At 41.1% G+C, this 14,492-nt stretch overlaps 1 protein-coding gene across 1 annotated transcript in view; it reads right to left on the bottom strand.

The window, feature by feature from the left end:
* The window catches only part of NCOA6 (nuclear receptor coactivator 6), a 35,106-nt gene extending 33,907 nt beyond the window's left edge, over positions 1-1,199 (bottom strand). The window contains 1 exon segment of the mRNA XM_019473129.1: positions 930-1,199. Coding sequence (XP_019328674.1) covers positions 930-1,164 — 235 coding nt within the window. The 5' untranslated portion in view covers positions 1,165-1,199.
* Between the last annotated feature and the right edge of the window lie 13,293 nt (positions 1,200-14,492).

The raw sequence follows: 14,492 nt of genomic DNA on the forward strand, positions 1-14,492 counted from the left end.
CACTTAAGGCAACCCGCCCGGCTTTATCTGTTTCTATAGCAAACTATACTAATGGCAAGAAATTAAGCCGTTAATCTGACTGTTCAAGTAATACCAGATGAGGGGCATTGCTGGGGAAACCAGCAGTGGGGAGGGAGCACATCATTGATCCAAGCACACTGACCCAAACCATCACAACGCTGCACCCTTACCAAGGGAGGGCTGTCGAATAAGAAAGATCGTACTTGTACAAGCAAGACTACATAACCGAGCAGCTATAAGTAATCAGCATAAGAACCTTTGCAAAGATGCTCAGACAGTGGACAGATGTCTTTTTCCAGATCTAGACGTGCTGGTAAAAGACGTTATTGTCCCAAAAGCCTGCTATCACTCACTAGCTACACAGCTGTCCCCAGACCTTGGTGGGCACACAGGGATATGTGAGAGCACTCCACGTCCCTCATCAGGGGGGAAGAAAAAAAAATCATGTAGTGTAGGTCAATGTAGCAGCAAAGGGGCAGTAATGTCTTGAACTGACACAGTTACTTGAGAATGAACCTATTCTCAGATGAATTGCGGTTGTTTAAATTGGATGGTTTTGGTAGTAAAAAACATCTCCTGTGTGGACAAGCCTGGTTTCACTTTCATGTAACACAGCAATGTGTAATGGAGGGAAATGAAAGAGGAAAAAAACAAGTAAAACATGGGAACGGAATAGGAGTAAATGAACTCACTCATGAAATCAGTTTTAAACAATAAAACAACTGCAGAAACTTGTACTCTGTGTCTCTGAGAAGAACAGCTGCCAAATTCACTAAGAATAACCCCAACAAATCTTATTACAAACTAAGTAACTTGAAAACAATATAATCTATTTCTTTGTACAAGCACTCTGACTACATAAATAAATACTTTAAGGACAGCTGAAAAATGACAAGAAGGTACATTACCCATGTGTAAAAGGCCAGGCACATTCTCCAATATGATATCTAGTTTCTGCTCAAAGTCTCTGTCATCTATATTTCCTTTAAAAGCTACAAAGATCGTGGAATCCTCAGGAGCAGCCTCCTGTTTCAGTTCATCTTCCTCCAGTCCTGAATCAAAATCCACCTCTAAGTCTTCCATAGCTGAGGAGTACAAGGAGGCATATGTATCTTTTAAGTTAGGTAGATCATCCAAAACCATTGTTTCCAACAATGGGAGCCTGTCAGACGTTAAGAGGATGCTTGGAAGGGAAAAAAAGTTACAGTAAGTGTAATAGTAAGTGTGTAAAGACATTAACAACTGCTTTCAATGGCACATAAGATCATTGACAGAAAAACCTACCGGGTGACCCAATGCTAGGGTCTGTGAGACAAACTGTGTGACTTTGAAAGCGGTGGCCATTGCAGTATCCAAGCTGTTCGTCCGCTAGAACAAACAGAAGTGGTTTTCTGACAGAATCCTGCTGCACGTGACTTGAAAAGTATTCCAGTTGACCTAAACGATAGTCAGGTAGAAAGGAAGGTAGAGGGGGGAAAAAAAAAAAAGAAAATCAATTACATTCATCTCCATATCGTACAGAGGACAAGCAAGCACCCAGTACCAATTCTGCAGTGCCTGACTGACGGGAAGTTACACGACTCACAGCAATACTTTAATTACAGAAAGATAGATAAAACCACCAAATTTAGCTTTAGGGACTGCAGATGCAATAGGCACTTCTTTGTCCAGCAAAGCAGTAGGAAAGCCACAGCATATTTTTACCATGAGAAATTTAGGATTTGACAAATATTTTACTCACATTCAGGCAAATCTCAGGCATACCATGCCTTCTTTCCAAAAGTTTGTAAAGATTTAGGTGTTTTCAGCTGCTTATGTACATTACAACCTGAAATTTGCACCCCCTTTGCTAGCCCACAATTCCCCCCATGCCCCTATTGAGCTTGGATAAGAATGAACTCAGTAAATCAAGTCACACACCTGATGTTTTTTACTTTATAAAATGTCTAGACTTTGCAGTAAATTTTACTTGACATTATGATAGTAATCTAAGCTGTTATGTGTACAGAAGTACAACCTATGACAAAAGTTATCCCTACATCTGCGGTGAACAATACCAATGTTTAATTAAGATACACATTTTTCCACTCCAACACAAGCCGTTACAAGGGCTACGGCACTAACTCCTCCAGGCGAGACCTCTATTCTCACGCTCAACGCTTTGCAAGTATTGCTAAAAGATTAAAACCATCTACACCAACAGCCAAAGCTGATGTCAAAACCAAAAAAGGGACCTGTTCCTGACCACCGCTGTCAAAAACAAATCAATTCAACAGCCAGGACTGTCAAGACCTCGTAACTCCAAAGCTGTCGGTATTCAGCACAACCCACCCAAAACGTTTAGTTCGGGACGACATACCCTTGAATAGGATACAGATTGGGTTTTTGGCAGAGGTTCAAATTCCCAACACAAATTAAAACCACAACTCTGAGATTAAAGGTGAGCTGCAGATATTGGCCAGAAAACAGCCTTTTTTAATAAAAAAATATAACTCTGTTAGACAAGCTTAGATTCAGCCCTACGCTGTTTGCACACTCGCATAATGTTGCTGAAGGGACAATATTACAAATGAAAAAACAAGGACTCGGAAGTCACAAAATACCCTGCTTTTGGTCAGGTCTCTGCCCACACACTTGCTGTGATTTCACAAAATACGTTTTTTTTTTCCTCCCTTGCAACCCTAGACCACACTAAGCAGGCTAAATGGCATTAATGAATAATCACCTATTTTACATATAGTTACTGTCTTCATACTGCAGCACCAAGCCTTCGTTCTCAAACACGACTCAAATCTCAGCTAATTTTGTCTCACAAGCTCTTCTGCAGTCCTGCAACAGAAACTAAGTAAAAATATTTCACAGTCACTGATCTATTTCCATAGTGCTTTCATAAGTTACTTATTATTACCACGGAAATTTTAGAGATGGGGAATAGAGACAAAAATTTAAAAAATTCATTACCAGGTGAACACGGAGACAATTACATCTTCTTTTTTTCCCCAGAATTCTTGCTGCTCAGTTCTGTATCTGAATTACAGGTCTGAGTGTTTGGCACCTCCATTAAGTTAAACTACTCAGTTTCATGTCAGGTGCCCAGAAAATGAGAATGACAATTAATAAGCATCTGTGAAAAGCTGTTTTAATTGATTTTCACACATTATTTCTTGGACGGGGATCTTCCTTACTAGAGCTGGCTTTACACCAAAACCAGGAGAGAATTCCTTCTCCTCCTGCATTCCTACGTCATTCATTACACATACACTGACTTCAGGGAGAAAGGAGCTGGGAGTCCTATGCAAATAATCTTTTTAATCACCAAGCACAGTCATTCTGTGCACTGAATGAGGCAAGTGTCCTGTGAAATATAAGCACTATATTTTGAAGAAAATTACACAGAAAATTATTTATCCGAAAATCTTGCGTAAGTTTTTCAGGGAGAGAAATCTCAGCTCAATATACAGGCTCTTAGGTATTGAAAAAGCGCAATTACTTGGAGGGGGTGGGCTGTTCCATCTGCAGCAAGAAACGTGAGTACTTCTGACAATCCCTGACACCAAAGAAATAAAAAATTTCTCTGTAAGAACACAAACATTTCAAATTCTTTTTTGAATGGAAATGTCTGAAGCATCCGTCTTCTCTGTGAAAGATCAGAAGACTCCCAGACTGCTTCAACTGTGGTGTTAAAGACTTCATGAAAATGCTGCAGCTTAGACCAGGTTCCACCAACCTCACCTCAACGTGCCAAAATCTGACAGGATTTGTTGAAATTATGGCCCTTCATGAACACTATTAAAATATAGTTTGTTAAATCCCAAAGGACCACAGGCCTTGTTTCATTTGACTCAAAAAATTATAGGACTGCAGGGAAAGCTTGAGTTAGGCAAAAAAAAAAACCACACAAGATTGAATTTTAAATTTTACTTTCTGGATAAGAATATGTAGCTACAGCTCCCTTCTCTTTTTTTTTCCCCCACATTACGCTCCTCAAGGATCTCTGCTACATCCATTTTCCCTCTCAAACACATGCAGTTTAGTCCGTTCCTATAATCAGGTATAATTTATCTCAAGTATGACAGGAGGAAGTAATGATTTGCAAAATCTTCCTCTTCAGGCAGAGCACAGCACGCCGTCCATCTCAAACCAAATGAATCCCAGCTGCATCCCTCGTCCTAACAAATTCTGTAATCTCCTGGTTATAGGGTTGACTTCCATAAATCACAAGCCAGCACGTGACCATAATTAGTGTGTACCTTCGCTCAACACTCTTCCACATAAACACAAAAAGCCTTTAGCATAAGCACACACAGGTAAAACTCTGGTCATCCAACAATTCCTGTAAACAAGATGAACTCCCAGCGGGCTATAGAGTATCTCTGATGACTAAGAACCATACCTGAATTGATCTGCATAACCACAGCACATTTCATGAACTTGAGCATTCATACTCACATGGCAGCACAAAAAGGTCTCTGAATATCATCCTCTGTTCAAAGAACACACATGGCCTCCTTCCTGCCCCTGCACACTGTTGGCTTAGAGTTTCCAATTTAATATTTCCCATTACACAATTGTTTCTGGAAACTCAGCGCAAGGCCAGTGCCACCACATGGCAACCATCTACCCATGAACCTGGCCCAGGACAGGCTACAGCAGCATAAAAAGTGTTATGCCTGTTTATTATAAAGTTGGTCGTATTCAGTATAGTCTAATTATTAAAAATACGTAACCGAAGTTAAGGGAAGAGATAAATAGCCAGATAACAGACTAATAACCAAAACGCACCTGCAGTACCGTATGGGGGTAGGGGGTGGCAGGGGACAGCCCATGAAGACCAGAGTGTCCAAACTGAAGGATACAGGGCACACCCTGGGCGGCTGGAGGCTTGAGCTCCCGGGTACACGTAGCATATGGATAAAACAATTGACTGACTAAAACGTGGAAGACTGAGGCTCTCCAGGGGAAGAATTCATGTAGGATACAGCGATGCCACAGTCTAGATCTGGGCTGAGGGACAGCTGGGTCCCACCGCACACCACGGGGAACTCAGGAGGCAGTTTGTCATGCCATGTGTTGTCCCCCACCAACAGCCCTGACAGTAAAAGGGAGCCTGCACGACAAACCCAGCGCCATGTGACCGGGCAATACTTAGAAAATCCCGTGCAGTCCCTGGGAGAGATGGGATTAGAGCAAAATCTGAAACAGCCAGTTGTCGCTAACTGGGGAGCAGCTGAACACCAGAAAGCCAGCAGGCTCTGGAGTGCCAGCACCGCCAGATGGAAGTGCTGGTCTCTGGGGTTAAAAAAAACAAATGAAGGAAAAAAACCCCTGGTATCTTGGTATCCGCACCCCAAGATCCGCTCAGCTGATCCAAACTTAAGGTTATGTCAACGTTTCTTAAACAGAACTTGAAACCTCTTGTGTTGCTTTCCTCAGTGCAACCATTGCACTACACAAAGCGAGCAAACCGAAACAAGGCTTTGTCTAATAACTTGTCCGAGGTTTTCTGCCACACAGTCTATTGATTTACAAGCTGTTTATACATTTCAGGCAACTCAGAATAAACACTTTCACAACTGATGTCACACCAGAACATGCACCCTCTCAAAACAAATATGCAGGGAGCCCAATTAAATAAAAATTACTAAAATCCTGGTCTACACCTGAAAAAGTACTCTTCCAAATTACACAAAAGATTGGAAAGGGTGAGAGCAGAAGGAAGGATCGACTGATGTCCTTCACTAGCAATGGCAGAAGTCAGCACTGACCATTATTTAAAGCTGCAACAGGGAAGAGGAAGAAAAATCAGTCCAGAAATGACACTACAGTCAAGTCCCTTGGGGAATCCAGAACTGAGAGCGAGGAGAAAGAGTCCTTGATAGCAGTAACAACATAATTTCCCAAGGATACAGAATCCTCCCTGCTTCTGCCTTCACTGAAAAATGGTTTTCAGGCAACTTAACAGGAGGAAAAAAAAAAGGAAATCAGAAAAACAGCATGTCTTAAATAATACAGTTGAAAGTTTTCTTGTTTCCTTTGTTTTAGGTGCCAGTGAGAAAATACACATTTATTTTTTCAGGATGGGGACGGAAGAGGTTCAGCATTGCCAGAATACTGCTGAGAAGATGGCTTTCTTTTAATACGTAACATATACACACATGCACCCACACAGGCATACTTTTAAAGTGTACTACCTATAAAACCCAGAAACACTCTGATCATAACACTGTTTTTTATTGCAAATTTGTTAACAGTGTATTATCCTCCTACAACTGTTTCAACCGTTTTGTTGCCTAGCACAGTGATCTTGGAGCTTGTTAAAACTGACCAATGAAAAAACCTATATACACACAACCATTCTATGATACAAAGATTAAAATGACATAATTGTTTTTGGCAAAAATACGCAAAAAAGACTTTTAAACAGATTCTATACAAGTGTCACATTGTTACACAAGGAGATTAAACAAGGCTAAGAATCACTGTTATAATACAAAAAAGGAATCAGAAAAACAGCATGTCTTAAATAATACAGTTGAAAGTTTTCTTGTTTCCTTTGTTTTAGGTGCCAGTGAGAAAATACACATTTATTTTTTCAGGATGGGGACGGAAGAGGTTCAGCATTGCCAGAATACTGCTGAGAAGATGGCTTTCTTTTAATACGTAACATATACACACATGCACCCACACAGGCATACTTTTAAAGTGTACTACCTATAAAACCCAGAAACACTCTGATCATAACACTGTTTTTTATTGCAAATTTGTTAACAGTGTATTATCCTCCTACAACTGTTTCAACCGTTTTGTTGCCTAGCACAGTGATCTTGGAGCTTGTTAAAACTGACCAATGAAAAAACCTATATACACACAACCATTCTATGATACAAAGATTAAAATGACATAATTGTTTTTGGCAAAAATACGCAAAAAAGACTTTTAAACAGATTCTATACAAGTGTCACATTGTTACACAAGGAGATTAAACAAGGCTAAGAATCACTGTTATAATACGAAAGAATACCTAAAAATAAACTTAAACATGCAGTAAAATTTCCTCTGAAAGAACTTAGATAGGGGTAGTTCCAGTAATTTGGAACTTCAAACTCTGGCATTAGAGGGATAACACCACAAAAGCATCTCAACTGTCCTCTTGGGTAGGAAGGTCGGAGAACAGCTACAAACCTGATGGCAAACGCCCATAACCCTCTATGGCAGACTGAAAAGTCAGCTCTGGAGACAGCCCAGCCCTTCAAACACATACAAACATCAGAGGCAAGAACCTATTAGACAGTTAGGAGGAGAATATATAAGAACAAGAGATATTCAAATGCATCATATGCTTATTTTACCTACCAAAACACATTCCACAACTTCAGTATTTTGTGGCATGCAACAGGTCTTCAGGTAATTCCAGAATGGCAAACATGGTTAAACAACAACTCCCAAAAACGTGATCCTGAAAGAAAACCATCACATTCCATCAGACAACGATGCAAAATAACAAAAATACTGAATATAACAGTGAATACCTTGATTTTTAATATGCAGTTTTGCACCAAATCCAACTCTCTCCTTAGTAATGTAAAAAGCACATGTTACTATACTCAAATATAGTTACTATACTCAAATATACTCAGCAAAAACTGAGGATCTGGAAAAATCAACCTTTCATTATAGGCAAAAAGCTGAATACTCCCTTTGGCTGGAAATAACATTTTATTCTTCTAAACAGGGCAAGTTTTATCTAGAATAATGTATTTAAGTTTTAAGACGAAACTCTTCAAAATTAAATTAATCTTCAGAAAAGAGAAACTGGCACAACTAGGATGCACTTCAGCTCATCCTAAGCAGGCGCCTAAACCAGCTCAGGTTAAGCTTGTTCCAGAAACATGTTACGAGCCCACACAACCACCTCAGATGCACATTTTTATTGCAGGTGGCCAACAAAGTGAGGTGAATCCATCCCCAGAACCTGCTCCTGTTCACGGTCTCATCAAGTTGCACTCAAACCTCTCAGGGTAATGAAAACGCAGCAGTAAAGCTAATGGCTTCAGTGAAAACAAAACACCGCCCCTCAAATCAAGATGATTTATATTAACATCCCAGTGCTGTTTTTCAAGCAAATTTTCTGCTTACATGCCAGCCTGCTCATCAGTGGGGAAGGGGCCTGCCCAGAAACAAACCAGGGAAGCAGAAGAGGGAAGAAGACTCTGAAAGACAAAGCAGAAGTTTGCTATCTTCTATCTAGACAACAAAGTAAAATCGCTTTAAAAGCCTTAGATTGTGCCACAGCCTTTGCACTTCTGCCGGCCCAGCAACTCAAAGGGAAGGAAAGAGTATTCACATTAAATCAGATCATATATGCTTTGTAGCACTTTTAGTAGTCATGTAACACTTTTCAGCCTCTGGTATCTTCTTGTATTTCTAAATAAGCATTGTAATTCAAGAAGCAGTATAGTACCAAGTAGAAGACCTGAGTGGCTAAATCGTAAGCAGTAACTTTGCCATTTCCAGCTACAGGCAAACCTGCCTAAATACCATGACCGGACACCAAGCTGACAAGCAAAACCAAAATCTGAAATATGAAATTTTAATATCGTTTATTAAGTGTAAGCCAAAACTAAAAAAAGCTTTCCATTTTCTACAGCAAATACTGCATTATTTCTATTTTTTCACCCTTTTTATAAAAGGATGTTCCATGGACTATTTTAGACGGCCTAAAATTGAGTCGTGTAACAAACTGGCTGGTTACCTCCAAAGCCGTGCTAAGAGTTCACATGAAAGGACAGTCCTTACTTGCCCAGTAAAAGCTGTTTTTAAGAAGGCCTCAAAGCTGACAGAAGTCAGCCCCCATTCAAACTGTCTGTGCCTCAGCAAGGCAGGAGTAAGAGTCAACGTTTGGCTGAAGGGTGGTAAACTGGAGGGAAAATCATCTGAATCCCTTGGTGCAAGGAACCGAGGGGCTTTTTGTTCCTCCAGTTCTCTCTTCCGAGGGGAAGGGTGACCCTCCCTCACCACGGGTGGAGGGTATGAGATGGTCTGTGGACACCCAACTGCTCCAGAGAAGAGAGGACTGGGAAAGACGGGCTGCCCTAGCAAGCTCCAGTAAGAAACTGAGGATGGTCAGCCTAGGCTATGGGAAGAAGAACAATTAACTGCTGCTGTCTCCGTTCCTGTTGTACGCGAGACGATACAAATTTGGTTAAGGAAAACAACTAATCAACATTGGTTCATTAACTCCAACTTTCATTACAGTAAGTTATCTGATAGAGACCTTGGGAAATGCCTAGAGACTGAACGCGTACCTTAGCAGACACCAAGGAATCCATAAAAACAGCCCTGTGAAGTGTTCCATCTACAGAAAGAGTTTAGTTTAGAGCTTATGCTTTCCCAAAAGTCAAGAAAACAAAACAAGTAAGTCTACAGGAGGGCAGGCTTCATTCACTCATTCTCTGATACAGAACCACTCACCGCTCTTCATACTGTTCTGCTGCACTCCCATAGCCCTCAAGCATAAAACACCTAACACCAAGTGTTTCTGACAAGGAGAAAATTACAGCTTGTAATAACATATATGACCTTTGCAGTGATATCTTGATGTATTTTTGACAGCAGGTTTAGCAGAACATTGGTTTGTTAAAGTTTCATAAAGTTTGTTGAAACCCCACAACACTTGCCAGGCTGCAACGGACACGACTCAACTGAGCCATTAATTTTTATTTCAACAGAATTTGACTGACAAGATCATCAGGGTTGCTTTAAAAAGCAAGATGATAACTCCAGAACGAGTTTCAACTGCAGCTAAGTTAGCCACGTAGAAATTCCCACTTTCAGCAGCTTAGATACCAACACAAGAAGGCTGCCAGTCTTCTTCCTAAGTCAGAAGTTAACTTGGAATCAGCAATTTTCTTTGAAGCTGTAGTCTACACAGCGTAATATTTGATCAATCAATTCCCATTAGCTGAATTATTAATTTCACATGTTAAGAATATTTCCATTTTGAAGAAATACACCATAGCTTGTAACAGATGAATACTATGACAGAGCTTTGCAGTATGTAAGTCTTCACAAAGATCCATCAATGCGATCGGCAAACAAGTAAAATGAGATGCTATTTAAAATCAGATGCATCTTGTCAAGAAACCGTATTTTATCTTGCCTTCCAAAGGCTATGAGAAAACGCCTTTTCAAGCAGCTATCTATTAATTGTTTGTGTTGCGACAAGCTTTTTATTTAAAGTTGAATTTAAACCAAACCTTTAAATTAAACCTGAATTTTACCAAACCTTTCTGGGCTGACGTGCCCCACAGGTACTCCTTTATCACCAAATTCTCACTGAGCTTCATAAACGCCGATATAACCAGTCCAGGTATTCTTGTGATTACCAGTCCCAAACTAAGTTTTGACTGAAAACTGCACCTCTTGTAAGAAGGAAGAATACTGCAATAAACATGTAATAGAAGTCTAGGAAATTTCACTACAGTTTTTAAAGTTCTGAGATATTATAAAGTATGAAGAAAAGATTTAAGCTAAAACAAACAGCTTAAAAGTAATCCTTTGATATGAGGCACTCAATAATAAGGAGACTGTTTTCCCTGACCAAAAAAAAAAGTAATCTTTGTGTAACACAAGTAGGTATAGCTTTTGTTAAAATCAAGATTGTTCCAAGAGTTTCCGGATTGTATAAACACTTGCAGCTGATTTTGTGCTGCTCTGGGCTTTTGGAAGAATCAAATTTCGAAAGTGTTATTTATTGTCAGTACTGCTATTAAGAACCACATAATCACTGGTCAGCTTTGCACCTTCTGGTAAAACTAGGATGCAACAGAACTATACAGCAATGCATTCTTGCAGGGACAGGAAGAGCACTCCAAAAAACCCTTAGAAGGAACACTTTCCCATGCTGCAACCAAAAGATGAGGCACTATTTCTTGCCCAGTATTATTCTTACCTGAGCCTCACTAAAAAAAAAACACAACTGGTAACCTTGGGAGGTTCAGCTCCTACAGCCATAGTCCCAAGACTGCAACTGCTAACTCCTCGACTTCTCTGGGAAAGAGACCCGTCAGAATTGCCAATACAAGCCTTGTATCTCATCTCTCACGTGCTCTCCACTCACTGCCGGGAAAAAATTTGTTATTACAGACGCCAAAACTTCCAATTTATCAGGAAGCAAGGCAGAAATAACTCCTGACGTTTTCCTTGTATCATCCAGCAAGGAGGGAGGCTTGTGAGAGTGTGCCTGCGCACATGTATGCAGACACAGAGGCTTACAACTGATTCAGTCTCTGTAAGTACTACCCAGAAACCATGATGAGAAACGCAATCTCGTACCAGCTGCGCAGCCTTGGTAGGTCATTCGATTTCTAAAAGAATAAAAATTATAAAATTAAAATGATATGCATAGGACTTGGAGAATTTAATAGCACGCATCTTTGGGTAGGAATAACTAGATCATTCCCTTTCAGGCATCAAACCTAATGCTCAGGCTCCCACATACGCAACTCAGAGTAAGCAACTTCCTGTCCCAAGTTACCGCTCTACATGAAGACAAACGAATTTAGACAAGGCATCATTCATCTCCTGTACTTTTCAATTTTCATACAAATCTGATCCAAAGCCCTGTGTAGGGCTATGCTTCAAGATTACTCATTCAAGCTGGAGAAGCAGGCAACTGTCCCTCTCGGTTCCAAAAAGATGATGGCTCTCACGAGCTGTGGAGTCCCCTGCGCGCTGCCCTCCTTCACCCCAGCTCCCAAACCAGCTGCACTGTGACACACACTGGTCGCCTTTCTTTTTCCCCAAATACATAAAGAAGGGTTATTTACTGTGACACAACCTTCTTCTTTCTATTTTTCATTACAACAGCAGCAATTTTTGATGTGCCATTCAGAGTGGGACGCTGTTAATAGCGTCAACTAATGACAGAGGACACACTGGACAGAAAATGACCCCAAAAGCCCAATGGACTGAGAAAAATCCCACGCTCCTGGACCTCTGGAAAACTTCCACTACTATCCTTCTGTGTAATCCAAAGCTTAGATGAACTTTCAACTCCAGCAGCATCACTGAAAAGGCTTTTCTCCTTCCTTCTAATTAGCCAGGACACTAGGCAATCTGAGTTTCATACACCATCTTGAGCCAAACCTTCAGCTATCAACGCGTACGAACCAAGGAACATGCTGACTATGTGGCTGAAACACTCAGTTATCTGCAACGGGTAGTTCCTGCTGATGAACATCCGTGATGCGCTCTGGAGGGGAAAGCAGAGCTCCTAACAGTGTCAAGACAAAACACAAAATATCCATGGCTTCAGCAAAGCAAATGTTGAGTTGGTCATCTGGCTAACAGATGGGAAATATCTCACCTGGGGTTTGACGATGCATCTTCCCTGCCTCAGGTCTGTGTCATCTAGGATTATCTCCCCTTCCACTTCTGCCCCTTAACTTTTCCCAACCCTACGCGTTCTCTCCCATTACTTCTGCTCCAGCCCAGCGTTAAGGAACGAGTTTATGCTCAAACACAGTTTTTGCAATACACAGGGTTAAGTCTTGCTGTTCAATGGTCTACACACCAACAGGCATCCTGCTCGCTCGTATTCTCTCTACGCCACAGCGTTTGTATTTCTCAATAGACACCACATGATTTTGAAACAGACACCACCATCACGCCTTCTGCCCTTCAGAGGTACACTAGTGACCTATAAAATTTCACTACTCCCAATGCAACCAAGCTGTTAAGCCACATTAACTCTTCAATATCTTCAGTAGCAAACCCTTTGCCATTGCAAATCTATTAAATTTAGTATGCCTGCGTAACTCACTTGTAACTCCAGCTTCCATCCAAAAGCAATCAATATGGTATCAGACAATAAAAACATACTGTAAATCTGTTTAACGGTTTAGTTATCAGTTTGAAATATTTAACATCTACTACAAAGGCACGCGATCTTTGACAGTATCATACTTAACAGGACAAAGAGTGGCATTACCATTGTTCAGCAGAATTTACCTCTACACCCCCATATTTTCAAGTATTTAAGCCACTGAAAAATGAAAACACTAGCACTTAGTTTAGAGCTGCACAGGGAGGGCTGCATTTCTCAGGTTTCCCCACACACAGTTGTTTTTTATTTTAAGGAAGCACCTATTTTTTTAGTAGAATAGTGTAAAATTACTGCATCGGTTGGAAGCCTGTTGTAAACAACCCCTCCCTCCGAGTCCTACAGAAGAACAGGCTTTCCGGAGAGAACGGCTGGAGAGTGCTGCTGGGAGTTTTTCCAGCCAAAATCTGAAGCCTAATGGAATACCCTTCTGTAGCTTTAAAATGTTAAGAAATGTCATTTCTCAATAGAAGATCAGGTCTGTGTGCAGCCTCCCCCATTTTGATTTTATCTTTTCTCATAGGAGAGTCAGGATACAGCATTACTATGAAAAATTTCCTAGTAAAGTCAGGTTTCAAAGGAAGCCACACAGCTCAGTGAATATTCGAAGAGTGCATGAATTTCCAGCAAACACCTTGATGTCTTGCCGTAGGTAGCGCGTTTAGTCCAGAGGCTCGTAGACCTGGCCATTTTGGGTACGTGCCTTGAGACCTTTGTTTCTCTCTCCACAAGATGCACAGAAAAGCTGGGAACGCTTGCTATAACTGGAAAAGAGCTGCTAAATCCAAAAGTAGTGGTTATTACACTTGGCGGCCTTTTTTGAAAATGCCAAACTTGTTCTCTGTGGTTGTTTTCTCATATGGGAAATACTGAAAGATGCTTTAGCTAAAGAACCAGCCAGAAAGACTACAACGCACAACAATTATAAATACCAATAAGAGGCACTGTCTTTCCTCTAACAAAATTCAAGTGAGAAAGGTTTTACTTACAGTTTTCAGTTAGGTGCATGAGCACAAATGTGCGTGCCCAGAAGCTGAGGGGTTATGAAGAGACAAAGCTCAGAGCTGTACAATTTGCAGCCAGCTTTCAGAACCATGCCGAGGCAAGCGACAGAAAAGCTCTCTACTTCCCATTCCCCAAAGAAGTCTGGGGGAATCGGAACCCCGAGTTTTCTGAGACGTTCTAAAAGTAGATGAAATTTAGAGAAACGCAGAAATCAAACCGAGGGAGTAAGTTAAGAAGCCCTTCTCCGACTATTTCAAAGAGTTACCAAGCAATTCAAACAAAAGCTTGGGTTCAAAGAAACGTCAGTGCATCCTCGCTGACATCTTACAAAGACGTCAACGCCCGCATGAGGTCAGGGCTGAGAAACTAAAATCAGAAACAACGTCCTAAGTCGAAAAGGAGTTCCCGTGGCTGACAGTACCCTGACTGCTTTCCACGTCTAGGTCAGAAACGCTTCCCCCCCCCCCGGGAAATAAAACCGCTGCCCTCGGCACGGCGTTGCAGAGCCCAGCGACCACCTCTTAGTCTCGGGCCGCCACCGAGGGCTGATTTCAGGGCTTAGCAGGTTGCGGCGAACGGCTGA

Source organism: Aptenodytes forsteri, unplaced genomic scaffold (genome assembly GCF_000699145.1).
Source record: "Aptenodytes forsteri isolate BGI_AS27 unplaced genomic scaffold, ASM69914v1 Scaffold38, whole genome shotgun sequence".
Classification (NCBI taxonomy): domain Eukaryota; kingdom Metazoa; phylum Chordata; class Aves; order Sphenisciformes; family Spheniscidae; genus Aptenodytes; species Aptenodytes forsteri.